Source organism: Ptiloglossa arizonensis, chromosome 4 (genome assembly GCF_051014685.1).
Source record: "Ptiloglossa arizonensis isolate GNS036 chromosome 4, iyPtiAriz1_principal, whole genome shotgun sequence".
In the NCBI taxonomy this organism is placed as follows: domain Eukaryota; kingdom Metazoa; phylum Arthropoda; class Insecta; order Hymenoptera; family Colletidae; genus Ptiloglossa; species Ptiloglossa arizonensis.
The window spans coordinates 6,880,959-6,896,576 of record NC_135051.1 but is presented as its reverse complement, the minus strand read 5'-3'; the positions used below and the strand labels follow the sequence as shown (position 1 = coordinate 6,896,576).

Here is a 15,618-nt window from a genome sequence, read left to right as displayed (position 1 = left end):
CGAGAACTTTAATATTTGATGGTACTGGTCAATTACACTCCACATTAGACTTTCATTTTTGGCGGTACAAGACAAATAGGCCCGTAGACATTTTCAATTACACCTCGTCTTAGCATATAATGAAGGTTCAATGAAATATGGCTTGCATGAAACGAAAAACGATACAGAGCATATATGACTTGTACCGCAATGACCATGTTAAAAAACCATGTACTTCCATTTATACTTACATTAAATTTATGGATTTTATAGAACATACCTCGAATTTGTACTATTCAAAATTAAACTTGGCTTATAGCAAGAATTATAATAAACTTATTTACATTATCATATCGACATAATATTTATACATATTACCTTATTGTTATTGGATCCAAACCTTATCCTTATGTTATCATTTGACTTGGTGCATTTGAAAAGTACGTTACATATTGCAATTAGGAAAGAATATTCACAAAATCATCACAAACACGCGTGAAAAACATTTTGTGATAATATACAATTACTACAAACTTACGCTACACTTTAGTTTTCTTATATTGTATGAATATGAACTCTGAATATTTTTGAGAAAAACGAAAGTATAAAAAATAAGGAAAAACAATTACACGTTTTTATTTGCTTCTCCGCAAATATTTCTGTTTAGTTAAACGATTCTAAAATATAAATTTTGTAAAATAAATTCTAAATCATTCTAATTATATTACACTTAACAATTTAGTTATTTTTCTTGAGTATTATACTTGTTATATTCTCTAATATTATATATTTTATAGTTAATAAATCAAAGTTCCAAGATTTATATTAAATTACAATTCACATACTTCAAATATATTAAAAACTCTTTGAAGAAATCAAGTATAATAATATTGATTTTGTAACACAAATAATTTATGAAAGTTGAGGATAGGAACGAAGGTTGTATTTTAAAACGACTGACAAGATTAGAAAATGATTATTAATGTTTTGGAAAAATTGTGGTTCATCATACTAATGACCGCTCTATGTACAGAAATGTTTTATTCTTAAATTATGCACAAACTGCAATCAATACAAATGTATCTGAAACAAGCAAGTTGGGGAATATCTCAGTTTTTTTGGCTGCCATAAGAATATTCAGATAAAATGGCAGCTGTTTTATTAGGTGTCAAGTATTGCATTAACTGCCATGCGTTTTTGCAAAATTCATGAGACACGTCCGATTAGTTGTTGTCATATCCGGAAGAAGGGGCAACTGTTTTAAATTGACAGTTAATTTTTAATATTCACTGATAATCAATTTAAAACAGTTAGCCATATCTATTTTATAGCTTAGTATAGTAAAGCTAGTTTATTTTTTCAGACATCCACATTTCGACTAAGTAGTATTATAGTAATAAAGGTATGCGCTAAGTCTGCACTTCAGCTAGATATCATAAAACATGTATCATTCCTTCTCTGGCACATCATACATTGGTATTACTAAGTATACGTTTACTTTCCTTTTAAATCATGCGAAAGAATGCAGAAACGAACTTTATATCAAATTCTAATGTTTGATATAGTATGCTTAGACTGTAATAAAAAAAAAGACTAAATTACGTGAGAAGTGAACCCGGAAATAAAAACCGACTTCTTGTGCACACCCATTTGTGTTCTTTTACAATCAAATAAGTCATTTTAGCATTCATCATGGTATTATTAATCAACACTCAGCATTGAAACATAAAAATCTAGTGTTGTTAAATAATTCTACTAGTAATCGTAAACCAAAAAAAAACTCAATCTTGTGAAGTAAATAGAAGGAACATCATTGGGAACACCTTTTAACCCAGATTTCATGCAGCTGCCGCCTACCATTGTTATGTTTAACAACGGAAATCCATTTTTCTTACATTGCAATCAGTTTCGTCCTAGTTATGTCGCAAAACAGTTATATCCAGTGGGTTCGATCTTCGTTTTTTCAGAAAACGAATACAAAATAACACAGAACTCGTACCTCTATTGCTAATGTATGTTTAAACAAATTTAAAACTTCTAACAATAAACATTTAATTAGTTAAGGAAATAGAAATAACATTAAAACTGATTACATTATACATTTTCGTACGTATCGTGTTCTTTTGTCATGAATATAGCGACACATCTAGACGAAAATTGTTCAAATTGATAATTGACGTACGAGCCACGAATATCCAGCCTATTATTGGATCATTTCACAAGTGATTAAGAGGTACTGTACAGTACGTCGAAATTACTGTCACACAAGTTGGGAGCTCGGTATAAAAATGAGGCACAGTTTCACAATCAGGGGATTCCTTTTTACCAGATGCTTCTACTATCTCCCAATGAATGTATCCATATATCAAACATGATAGCATAATTACTATCATTAAACTAAACCATGCATGGATATTAATGTGTGTCCTTAAATGTGTTTAAGGAGAATGACGATTTCTTAAACAACTGTCGTATTCTTATCGGTAGCAAACAGTCTTAACAACGAGCGTAGACTAATCATGTCGCGTTCCATAATCGTGTAGTCCTTGCGTAGGTATGCGTCATGTTATGTGCTGGGTGTTAATAGCTCTCATCAGGTGTAGTGTTATACATAAGTAGCAGTTGTCGACCATAATGGTTATTTAGCCACTGGTACCATTAACCAGAGCTTCTTTAGGCTTATTGCTCTGTTGCATACGAGGATGACGAAACCGTGGTTCTCTTTGGACTTTAGGCCCTTGGTAACTGGTGTTAGTAGTAGAAATATCATTTGCTGGTGTCCCTTCTTTACTAGTTACTGTTGACTGGTCTCCTGGGCCGGCATTGCTGCCTAAACAAATGCATATATTAACTCTGAATGTTTCTGTGTATTTAAAGATATTAATATTTGTTTTAAAGTGTGCATATTGTTCTGAACGTGCTTAAGCTCTACATCCTGTCAAAACCGATCGTCCTAAAGATATATCGTATAAGCCCTTAACACGTAGTTACCTCTTTCACTATTTGTTGGTGTAGAACTACGTTGTCGAGAACGTCGAAGTCGTCTTCGCCTTATGCCTTTAGATCCACCCTCCACACTTGATACAGACTCTATGCATAGACAAACCATTGTGACCATCTTTTCATATTATATTATGAAAAAACCAAAATTTAGATATACTTAGCCGGTTATATAAAAAGCTACTGCATATGTTAGTAGCGTGCATTAGTAATCATCTTTGATATTGTTAGTGTTAGATGGTCACAAGTGTTTGCTTTGCAATCCATGCCACTCTCAAAGCATTTTGATTTAATATTCTATTCTCTTTAGGACGAAACGGTTGTTCTATTGTAGTGTTTACACTGAAATATATTATTACCTCTATCAATGCTTGAAACGTCTTGGCTATCAAGAACTGTGTCTTCATCGTCGGTTGTTCGGCGACGCTCGTCTCTACGATCTCTACGTTGAGCAGGAGGGCGACCTTGTCTGCCACCCATATATCCCGAATTTCCTGCACCTCCTTGATGACCACCTCTTGGAGGTAGATCTCTTACTCTGTCTTCACTACCATCTAAGGTATCTCTGCGTAATCCTGTAAATTAAATAATATCTATAACAAACACTAAGTTCAGATGTAAATACAGAATAATGAATACAGAACATTTGAATGATTTTGCAAAATAAATGTTACATTGAAAGATTAGTATTCTTACTTGTTGTTCATGATGATCAACGAAGCGTCTAACACATTAATAATAGTGCTCCCATTATAAGAATTAAAGGTTTTAATTGGAAGTGAAGAAGCATCTTAGGAAAATAGGTTCACTAACTTTAAAATCTCCCTAAGTATTTCATAATGCAATATTTTTAACATTAATTATTTACGTTCTTATGAATTCATATGATTGAAAGTGAGAGATGAAATACTAATATAGAATACGATTTTACCCAAGGCGATTAATTTATTAAATTATATTAAAAGTAATTAAAAGTACTTTTAAAATGTATGTAATCATTATTACCTAACATTTTACAAGTTAAAAATTAGATTCACGTGTAGGTATTTTACAAGATAAATTTTATTACAAAACGTATATAAGTACATTATTAATAAAAATAATAACATAATTGTTTCTTAATTCTTATTTATCAACATGCAAACAATCTATAGTGTCAATACTTAATTTCGTTAATATTTAAAGGCAATGAAGTTAATAACAATTAATGCATTATTAAGTTAAACCTTTTATCTTTCATCCTAAAATACATATGTTATTAAATTGAATCAAGTATTTAAAATTGTTATACAGGTAAGTATCACAAATTTATCGCAAAATATTGGTTATTTATTATTTAGTAAAAATTAAATACTCTTAGGACATATGTGATTAGGTAATTCGCACACAAATGAAAGAGGTATGTATCTTATTTAATTTTTAAATAACCAATAAATCAGATGTATTATACACCATGAGTTACTTAGTTACTACATGCATTTCTATTAAACACATATATGCAAGTGCATATGGTTGCAGAGTTAGTAGCGTTTATTATGCTATAATTTCATGTACTACATAATGACATGTTCACAAATGTGAATTGTTAATATATCTATAGATATTAATTGAAGTAATGTAAAGTAATTATAACAAAACATTATGAATTACAAATAACGATGTATAGATAAAAAACTAAATAGCTGAAACGGTTTTATAACGAGAGAAATTTAAAGCCTATATAATTAAACAATGGAAAAATTCTAATCACTATAAAAAATAATATTATTGAAAGTTAAATTCGAGTAGATTTAATAATTCTGATTTTAACATAAATGAAAATCAAATATATTAATATGTTAAAAAAATAATTATTTTATTTGTATTTGTTTTAATTTAAAATTTTTTAAACGTTATAAAGTAACTCGTAAATATATTATTCAAGTATTTAAAAGAATGAATTACTGTAAAAACTCGTTTATCCGAATACCTATTGTAAACGTTTTTTGCTCGTGTAGCTCAACAGATTAAAAGGAAATATCCTTTTTGGTATAGTTTTGGTAATCTTTACATATACTAGTTATTATACTTAAAGAAAAGAAATAATACTTTATCAAGTAATATTCTTCAATGTACAGTTATGTATGTAATTGACTTATTCATTTAATTCTTAAATATAAAGAAATATTTATACATATAATTGTCTAATTTCTCTACAGGTTGTTGAGAGTGCGTGGCTTACTATACACTAAAAACTGCATTAATTAAATACTGTACTCTGTCGCTTATGTTACGCAAAAAAATATATTTGCACTGTATTTATGCATTAACATATAAGAAAGATAATAGCAGATGATATTCAATAATCTAGATTTTTGCTTATACAAGCCGAGAATGTTGTTTTACCAAATCCGAACAAACGAGTTTCTACTATAAACCTTGTATAGTAATAATTCCAGCACTAATTTAATTTCAACAACTCATCAAATGTTACTTTGTGACAAGACGCCCTATGTCTTTCAAATCTCTGGATTCTTTAGTGTCTCTGGCGTTGGGTCCACCGCTTCTGCCATTACGTTTTTGTATGTTCTCTACATTGTTGATATAGTCAGTAATAGTATTACCGGCATTGTGTCTGGTGGAAGCCCTACCCCTGCCACGTCCACGAGATTGACCTCCGCGGCCTCCACGGCCTCCACCACCTTCCTCTGGGCCTGTAATCATTCCTCGTCTTGCTGGAGGAAAATTGGGCATTGGTCCTGTAGTTGATCCATGTATGCTTCTTAACTGTTGGTCAATTTCTAATTTTTCTTGTCGTAACTGTTCTACTTCCTTTAAAACAAATAACAAAAACTTATGTAAAATATGTAAACGATTAACTTTCGCCCGGCAAATAGTAGGTCTACTCGGACCCATTCTAGCAGCCAGTCAACCGTCAGTAATTATCTGTTTTATTTTACTCTTTGCTCTAGTTTACAAGCTATAGAACGATAAGGTGGTTGCGTTTGACGAAAAAATGCTCATTGTAGTCTGTGATCGATATTCTACTTAGCAGTGAGTAAGGATGACTATTTTTAAATGTAAGGTAATGTTATCAAAGTAAAGAAGAAAATTAAGAATATTTATCGACAATGTGCGGTTAATAAATTAAGTCAGTGTTTTTAGAGAACTTATAGATTTATCGAATTTTAGAAAGTACATTGTACAAAGATATTGCATTTGAAATGAAAAACTATGGAACTGATATTTGAAACACATTTGTAATAAATATATAATCTATGACAGTGCATTTTACAAAAAGAAAATAAATATTGCTTAGTTATACTTTGTAAATATACTTTCTTTCCCCTTCAATCATTGTCACAATATTATTTTTCGGGAAATCAATAATTTGTAGACACAATAGAATCAAAATGTAAAATTGTAATCAAATTTAAGAGCTTATTTTGAATTACATAGAAAATTCTTTTATGAGTCCAAATGGGTCTCATAACCACTGTGCGATTGGCTGTTAGACGATGCGTCGAACGAAAGTTAATTAAAACACATAATTTGAAGTATGAAGTATAAAAAGTATAATATATATTTATCATATTGTTATACCTTCAAATGCGCCAAATGATATTCCAATAACATTTTGGCATTAGCAATACTTTCAACAGTACCAACAAAGACGAAAGGCACCTGACCTTCTTCCCTTGGAATTGTTGGTTGAGGTTCATTGTCGCCTTCTATTTTTACTCGTACCTGAAAGTTGTAATATTCAGAATCATATTGTTAATCTGTATTAGTGATAAAAGTTCGACTATGAATTATTTAATCCTACATCACATCCATACCATCAGTTTTCAGTCACCCTTGTCTATTAGTTCCATCAATTGATTTGGGGATCAGTCTGTAAAATTTGTCTAAATATTGTTTTGTAACAAGTTACTTTGATTACTTTCATTTTTAAATTTTTTCCCGATAATTTTTCAAAATAAAATAATTCTTCAATAGACTTTTTTTCGTAAAACAACTAACAATTTTAAAATCCAAACAATTATTGACGTAAAACAAATGCATGGACATGAGTGACCTATGCATAAGGTATAATTTTTGCTAATAATATAGATAAAAAGGACATTATTCATAACTGGGTAGGACTGGCTCGAGTGGGTTACATAAAATTTAAAAGTATTTCTAACATTGTATAATTTAGTTGACTGAGCTAAGTGAAACAAATCAAAAACAATGAACATGATATACTTACTCTATCAGTATATATATTCCCACTCGAACCAGGTGTTATCTATCGAGAACAAACAATATATGTATAACATATACCCAGCCCACAACAAATAATTGCCATTTTCAATACAGTATTGATTTTTCGAGTTTAAAAATTTTTTTTAAGCAAATCAATTTTAATTTATTAAGATATAAAATTTTAATTAAACAATAACAGTTACCTCTACTTAAACAATAATGTATTATATTTTAAATGTATTTTAATGGAATATAGTAAAAATGATGTTACATATACAGTACGTCCGGTTTTACGCAATAATTTTTGCAATTATTGAAGATACGAAAAGTTCTATAAATAAAAATTATTTAATTTGGAGAAATAAATATAATATTAAATTTGATTTTTTTAGCGAAAGCATTACTTGTCGTTATTACGATGTCGCTTACATTTTTTAAAATATTTTAATTACATTTATCTTATTTTGCATTTCAAAACAAAATGTTTCAATGGATATTAGTAATAAATATCAAGTTGAATCAATGTTTTAAACGTATGAAGTAGAAACATTTGTACTGATCTATAGATCACTGTTTATATTTCCTAATGCAATACTTTACAAATAAGAAGAATCGTATAAAAAAAAAAAAACTGAAGTACAATATTACATTTCCCTCTTCAAAACAAACAACTTTTCTACATCTTCAACGGATTAAAAAATAATTGCATAAACATGCTTAAACCAGACAAACTGTACATAACATAAATGAAAAAAAAAAAATATCTTAAAATCTAATTTCAAAGATATTAACATTTATGTATTCAAAAACAAAGTAATTATATAAAAGTAAATAACTGTAATTATTTAAAAAAAAAAGTTCAAATTAAAATTCAGATAAAAATACAAAATACTCTAAGAATGATATACCTATAACTTACCAAAGTACTAAATAATAGTACAAATATACTTACTACACCACTTTTGTCCACAATTTCTTGTATTATGCGACCATTTTTCCCGATTACTTTGCCTACCAGAACACGTGGGACTTGTATAGATTCTTCACTATATTCGAGCATGGAACGAGCCTTTTTAACAGCTTCATGTGTCTGCAATCAAGTAAATATGTATAATTTAACACTTTTTTACTAGAGACATATATACACATAGGTATTTACTTTTTGCATAAAAACTTAATATTTTATAATCCTTAAAAAAATACATTTTGACTTAACAGAACAATAATAAAATAAAAAGGAAAAAAAAAAACACACACACACACGAATTTACAACGCAATCATAAATTTGCATAGTTACCTCTCCATATATTTTGAATGTGCAGGAATTTTCTTCTAATTCTATATTCGTTATTCCATCAACTTTTCTTGCCTGCTGAATATTTGCACCATGAGCACCAATTGCTAAACCCATCAAGTCTTCTCGAACATTAAATTCATCTGTGTATCTAAAAAATAAAACGTGTTTTTTTTTTTAAGCATTTAACTTTGAATACAATTGACAACATACATTTTCCTGCTGAAATTTTGCAGGAAATCATAATAAATATATGTGTTTTATAATTATATCAAATTTGACAGAAATCCAATTAATGTCATCAGTTTAATGATACTGTAAATTAATAAATATCATTTAAATACTACTATTAGTACTTATATTAATATTAATTGCAAATACTAAAAATATTGTAGCAGACAGTCAACTGTTTATATACATATATACGTTTAATACATATATCTCAAGAACATTTAATATTTGGTTTTTAATTTTTAGTAGTATATAACTTGGATGTTTATTAATAACATGCAATATCATATTATTAAATTAGAGTATAATTAGACTAATATATTTGAATAGAAGTTAAGTCCCTATCAGTGGCTTGCATCCTGGCAGATAAAAGTGATAATGTTTGACAAATGTTTTATAAGGAACATTGAACGTGCATGACATATGAAAGGTGATACCTAAACAAAATTTACAAAACTATTGCTAATTCGAGGACAATCTAAAATTGTTGTTAATTTCTCTACATGAATTGTATCAAGTTAAAATCAAAATTTAACATGTAATGTGTAATACATGTTTCATTTATTTTTCATAACACACGCGCACGCACACGCATATGCATACAAAATGTTAAAGTAAACATATAAAGTATACTTTTGATGCAGTAACAAATGTATATAATAAAATGATACACAAACAGCTTACTTAAGTATATAACATAATAGCATGAATATTATAAGGAAAATATTTAGGATTTGAAACGGTAAAACCACAATGAAATCATTAAATAAAACATGCATTTATTATGAAAGTAAAATAATTATTTAAACTTTTTTGTAATATATTATAATCTGGATGTTTCTTAATCTTGTTTATAAGTTTAGAATCGTTAAACCATCATTTGAAATATGGAAAGACATTCACAGGAATTTGTTGATTTTTTGATAACAGTATTTAGTACCATAAATTATAGTTACAGAAGAAATTATAATAGAGGGCTATAATGTGTTAATAAATTTTTAATATTTATAGCTTGATGGTTAGTGTTAAGTTGTATTAATATTTATTTATATACATTAGAAAATGTAATTATATACCAAACTGACCTTTAAATTTTGTATATTAAAACTTTAGTGGCATATCATTTATTAAACAAGCATATAAAGATTTACTTTTGTATAATTAAAAATATGTATGCTACTACAATTTTACGTTTATACAAGTGAAATATTTGTTTATAAGCACTATATTATACAAAGTATTATGAAAACAGTACAAATTATTTATATGTTTTGTAAAAAAAATAAGATGTGAAAAATAAATAAAAAGTGCCACAATTAAAAGAAAAGTAAAAGTACCAGAATAGCTTAAAAAAAGTTTTTTAACACTTAAGATTCCTATTAATTATGGCTATCATTTTTAAATTATTCTTACTATAATTTTGTAAATAAATTATTTACATTTAAAAACACGTGGGATAGAGCCACCAGTTATTCAATTTTTTGTGCAAGACACTTAATATATCAGTGTTTCTCAAACATTGGCAGGCCAGAATATAATTTCTTATATGGGACAGATCAATGAACTTAAAACTCTACTCAAACACATAAAGTTAAAAAAAAAGAAATGAAAACTGATCACAGCTACACGTTTAAATCGGTTCACTATTTCATTAATTACGCAAAATTTTACTACAGAACACATAATAAGTGGAAAAGAATAAATAATAAATTTGATATGTCGGTGTACTTAAAGCATTTGGGTCTCAGTGAACGATCTACACAACGCCGAAGCATGCACATTTATAGTGTATTTAATTGTTCATTTGAAAAATTCAGCTGTGTAATTTGTCATACAATAAGCTAAACTTAAATCTAAACCACGCTGCTGTGATCTCACCTTGAATTTGTTTTCACTCCTGCCTCAAAGTCTGAGACACGCTGATATATAAAGTTTGAAGATCTAAATTTGCTGAAATGAGAAAGAAACTCTGGTGTAACTGAGTGGAAATTCATGTATATGATGGCCCTATCCTGTGTCCCTGCCATTCTGTCTGTTTGCTCCTCACCGATAAATTTGCAAAATTTTATTTCAAATCCACTTCCATTAATATTTAAATGAAATAAATAATTGAGAAAGCCCTCGTACCCATACAGAGATATTTAGAAACTAGAGATATTGAAGTTGTCAAATGAAATGTATTATTATAAAAAATATTCAAAAGAATCCTACGTATTTTTACATGTATATCTTGTTAGTATATTAGTAATTTAAAAGCAAGACATAACACTGTATAAACATTCATTGTTGCACTTTTTATTATATTTAATGTTTGTTTGGAAACATACCTGTATAAAAATGAATTGGTATCCAGAGTTAGTGTTAGAAAATTTATCCCTTAATTTCTACTGAATTACTAGGATTTATTAAATATTACTGTCTAATTAATAAAAAAACATACAAACCCGTTACTTGAATGTTTTGAAGAATATTGTGTATCTCAATCTAAAAATATAATTTCATTAAAAATGATTTTAGTGATCAAAAATGCAATATGATGAACGGATTTCGAGTGTAGCGATTGCCCTAATTATATGTATTAATCTTTAAAACATATAGTAAGATTGTTTATTTGAGAAAAATGTAAATTTCTAAAACTACAAAGATTTTTCTGAATTTTTATGTGAAAGTTGATGCATAATCGTTTTGCCTCAACAAGTTTTTATTTCCACTAGTGAAAATAATTAAAACTTCTCTATAAAAATAATATAGTTTAAGAATATTTGAACAAGTATGTATAAATTGAAAATACATACATATCTTTTCCATTTTTTATTGTATGTAAATTGAACTGTTCATAAAAATGACGTATTTGGAAACTTCAATTTTGAACACTTATTTACATTAATATCAGTTATATTTAAGTAATAATCACATTTATTATAAATTGCAGTAAAGTACTACTGCTATAATTTCCCTACCCTGTACAATAAATTCTTACTTTTATAGGATTTTATAAATATATTTGTCGACTTACAAACATAATAATTCAATATAGAAAAGCAATAAATAGCAGTAAAAATATTTAAAACATTTAATATACGGAAGTGTATTACCAAGTACATTAAATAAAACTGATCTAATCATATTCTATATAGCTGATAATTGTAATCAGCAAATAACGAAAAGCATAGCATTACCCTATATACAACAATATCATTAAATAAACAAAAGAGAATGTCAGCAGAAAGTGACATTTGCTAAAAGACAGATGATGAAAAGATACATCATGTGCAAATTTATTACTATATGCACATCGTGCTCTTGTGATTGGCAAAGTATGAAAAATAAAATGACAATTGACACAGAAAGTCGTACAGTAAGAACTCGTTAATTGCAAGCGACTCGGTTCCAGTAACACGCAAGTAACGAATACGTGACGAGTTTCCCTTCCTAGAATTGCTCGAACTTAGCCCGTACTACAGTCGACTCCAACGCCACCAAACAAGAACTGACAGGAAATGCAATTGAGTAAAAAGATAGTTTATCAGGAATATCATTCTAATCCAATAAAAACTCTCTTTCATTGTGATAAAATATAAATTATAAATACTTAATTTTTCATATATTCAAGTGATGACTCATCGTCAACCGATTCCAAGTGTTGTATACTGATGGCTTGCAAGGTCGTCGCTCGTTCGAGGCAATTCCTAGAAATGGTGGGGATAACTCGAGCGCAACTAACGGGCCCGTTCGGCACGCAATTGACGAGTTTTTACGGCATATAAATTTTGAAAATGTATCATGTTAAATGTATTAAATATTTTATATACAATCACAAATGTAATATGTGGAAACGAAAACGAAATGTATAATAAACGTTTGTAGTGTGACTACATAATGACATTCATGAAAATTATATGATGTTCAGAAGCAAACATATCAATTAATGATTGGAAATATTGTGAATTTTTTCTGCCAGTAAATGCAAACCACAGACAGGATGGTAACCAGGACAGTGTATGGATAGAGGCAGGTATTAAATGTCACAAGATGTTTTGTTAATTGCAACACCAACACTAATCTTTTTACTTACCCCCCGATCGTTTGAAGTTTAGTCGACTCCAGTTGACGTGCCGCTTCTTCTGTTCTTTTTAAAAGTAATACCTGTAACATAAATATAGACATAAACTATTGCATAAAAAAAAAAAAAATACAAGAGTTACAAGAATATATCCATATATAATTTATTTATACTTTTATACTAGAGGTATTAGTCAATACTATTATGATGCCCTGTAAGTAATATATTGATAAAAATTAATTTTACCACTCACCTTTTGCGATAAGTTTCTAAAGTGCATCTCTTGAATCATGTTAATGTTACGATGTAAATTTTCATGACGGGAGATGGCCAGCAATACTCCTCGTTCAGGCACATATCGGCACACTGCCGCCCGTATCGCTCTTTGAAATTCCTTATGTATATTATCCATTTTGGCACTATGAACATACAAATATATTTTTTTAGTACAGTATATATTTATTCAATATTCTTTTAATGTGAAACATAATAGAATAATTATAAATTAATACATACAATTCTCTTAGATCTTCAGGTACTTCAATTTCGATCTTGTGAAATGTATTTTTATCAATGGGGGAATTGGGATTTTTTGTCCTCAGTCGCTCACAAGCTACAATTTCGGTATAAGCACATTCCCACCCTGAATATTCAACTACTTGAAAATCTCCTTTAATCATCTGAAACATCAATTTTAATGTATGAATGATGTTGACAACTAAAATTGACAGAAAGGTTATTGATAATGAAAATACAATTTTAACACGTTGAGTGCTGTGTGAGCCACTGGACGCCACTTGATACTATAAAAAGAAACATTATCATGAAATATTTAATAGTATCATAATGTTAATATTTAATAATATTCCATTTCATATTTACCATTAAATATTATATATTATTATGTGATCTTATAATGATTAAAATGTGTATGATATTTTATAAACCCACATAATAAATACGGTATCATGTACCATTAGTTACTTATGCAATGTAAATAGAAAATCATGACAAACTGACAAAGCACTCAATGAGTTAAACAATAAAGTATATAGTATTTTAATCCACACTAATAAGTCGTATATAATAAATATAAGTATGGAAATTAATAAAAATTAAACATGTCTATATACTTTCCTGTATAAATAATGCATAGAAACAGTAAGAAAGTTTATTCTTACTAACCTTAATGATTGCCTTCCACCACCCACATGCTTCATGTTCATTGGACCTAGAAAATACCTCAACCTCCTGGTTTTCCTTAAATTCAGGCATCGGACCATCTTTTGGAGGTAGCCGTACTTGAGCAAATGGAAACTTTGATTCCGGTTGCCAACTAAAACGTAACATATCATTTTTTATTGCATTATGCAAATAAGATATATGTAAATGGTTTGCATAATATTGCATCACTTTCTTATAAAATACCTAGTCTAAAAATTGTAATCAATTTTAGTAAAATTAGTATATATTTATTATAACTTATTGAACAAAATATATATATATATATATATCCATCAAAAATGTATTATCTATGTTCTAAAACTATAATTTTATATAACAAAAGTATTATTGCCATGCCGTTAGTTTTTAATGAATTTATTCATTATTTACACACACACCTTTCATATGCGGTATGCGTTTTATACTATCAAATTTATTATCCTAAAGAAACAATTCTTTAACATTTGTTTCGAACGCTAAATTTTGTTGTTTGATGGCTTGAAAGACTAAAATAGAAGTATTTATTTTTATATAGAAAGTAAATAATGAAAACAGAAACTCTTGGGTCTATTTATACCAGATTTCAAAGATTCTTAATAATACTGGTTGATAAGTAAAAAGCGTTAAATATTACTATTTAAAAATGAAGCAATATATCGAGAAAAATTCATGAAAATTTCAGTTACCCAAATATTGATATCAAATAATACCCATAAAAAAGACAGAGTCTTTAGTATTGTTGAATTACGTATTGAAAGCATTAGATTTGGTATAGTTGATAAAAATAATATAATTTCTTTGCCCAAAAGACTATACTGTTTGTATTAGACTATCATAGTGGATCTTTAGAATTTTCAGTGTTTAAATTGCTGTTGAAAAGTAGAGATAAAACTTACTCATTTTCGAAAGTTACCAGAACCTCGTCCTCAAAAACATCGGTGACAAAGGCCTGAAAAAAATGAAACGTAAAGCATGTAAAGTCACTCGTCTAGGAATCAGGAATGAAGCGAGTGGCGTAAGAAGTTCGAGCATAATATCGTGGTGCATTCGGGCTATCAGCGAGAGCGCTGTTTCTATAATTCCGGCATAAAGGAAATGCGTTTTCGTGAATCGGGAGAACATTGAGATAAATCGCAACATCAAAAGCTGACGAAAATCACGCCCTGTCAAACGAGACATGGCGTCGGAGGAAGCCGCGTTACCTCGCGAACATTTGAGGGCCGCGCTTTCGCGAAGTACAGGCGTCTCTTTCGTGAGATTAGAACCGCGCCATGGGCCGTGAGTTGGTCTATCCACGGCCTCAATCTTCCGCCCTGTTTTTTGTATACTTTTCACAGAACGAACCTTATAATATGCTCCGTTTTCGCCGCATACTTCGACTGTGAGATCCTCCATCTTGCTTTTGTGTGACGGCTCGCCTCCTTTGCAGCAGGCATGCTGGCGAGCGGGCAGCTGCACGAGTTCGAGGCTGCAAATTCGTTGTTCACCAATCACATAACTCTTTCCCATGGTGTGGCCAGTTTATTGGATGGGCTTGTGCAGTGTTACCACTTTCGCGTCGTTAATTTACGTTTGAAAGAACTAGGATAATTGAAACAC

The 15,618-nt window shown here is 29.2% G+C and overlaps 1 protein-coding gene across 7 annotated transcripts; it reads right to left on the bottom strand.

Annotated features, from left to right (window-relative positions):
* Positions 1–1,001: 1,001 nt before the first annotated feature.
* Fmr1 (synaptic functional regulator FMR1) lies at positions 1,002–15,482 on the bottom strand. Of its 7 annotated transcripts, none has more exons than XM_076308785.1 (15): positions 15,364–15,481; positions 14,916–14,968; positions 13,981–14,131; positions 13,312–13,475; positions 13,049–13,214; positions 12,808–12,878; positions 10,611–10,682; positions 8,505–8,652; positions 8,159–8,296; positions 7,211–7,249; positions 6,562–6,705; positions 5,583–5,790; positions 3,339–3,554; positions 2,971–3,069; positions 1,002–2,809 (listed from the first exon to the last, which is right to left on the bottom strand). In XM_076308785.1, the coding sequence occupies exons 1-15, from the start codon at positions 15,412–15,414 to the stop codon at positions 2,622–2,624; spliced, it is 1,908 nt and encodes a 635-aa protein (XP_076164900.1). In that variant the 5' UTR covers positions 15,415–15,481; the 3' UTR covers positions 1,002–2,621. The 7 variants fall into 7 exon arrangements, with proteins under 7 accessions (XP_076164900.1, XP_076164901.1, XP_076164902.1 ...); XM_076308790.1 differs by having other exon boundaries at positions 2,638–2,805; positions 15,364–15,482; XM_076308786.1 differs by lacking the exon at positions 7,211–7,249 and having other exon boundaries at positions 15,364–15,478.
* Between the last annotated feature and the right edge of the window lie 136 nt (positions 15,483–15,618).

Excerpts from the sequence above, each read along its gene's own strand:
- Fmr1 (XM_076308785.1), bottom strand. The coding sequence starts at position 15,414 with ATGGAGGATCTCACAGTCGAAGTATGCGGCGAAAACGGAGCATATTAT. Across the intron at positions 14,969-15,363 it reads AAAACGGAGCATATTATAAG|GCCTTTGTCACCGATGTTTT; the intron begins GTTCGTTCTGTG and ends CATTTTTTTCAG. Across the intron at positions 10,683-12,807 it reads AAACTTCAAACGATCGGGGG|CAAATTTAGATCTTCAAACT; the intron begins GTAAGTAAAAAG and ends TTCTCATTTCAG.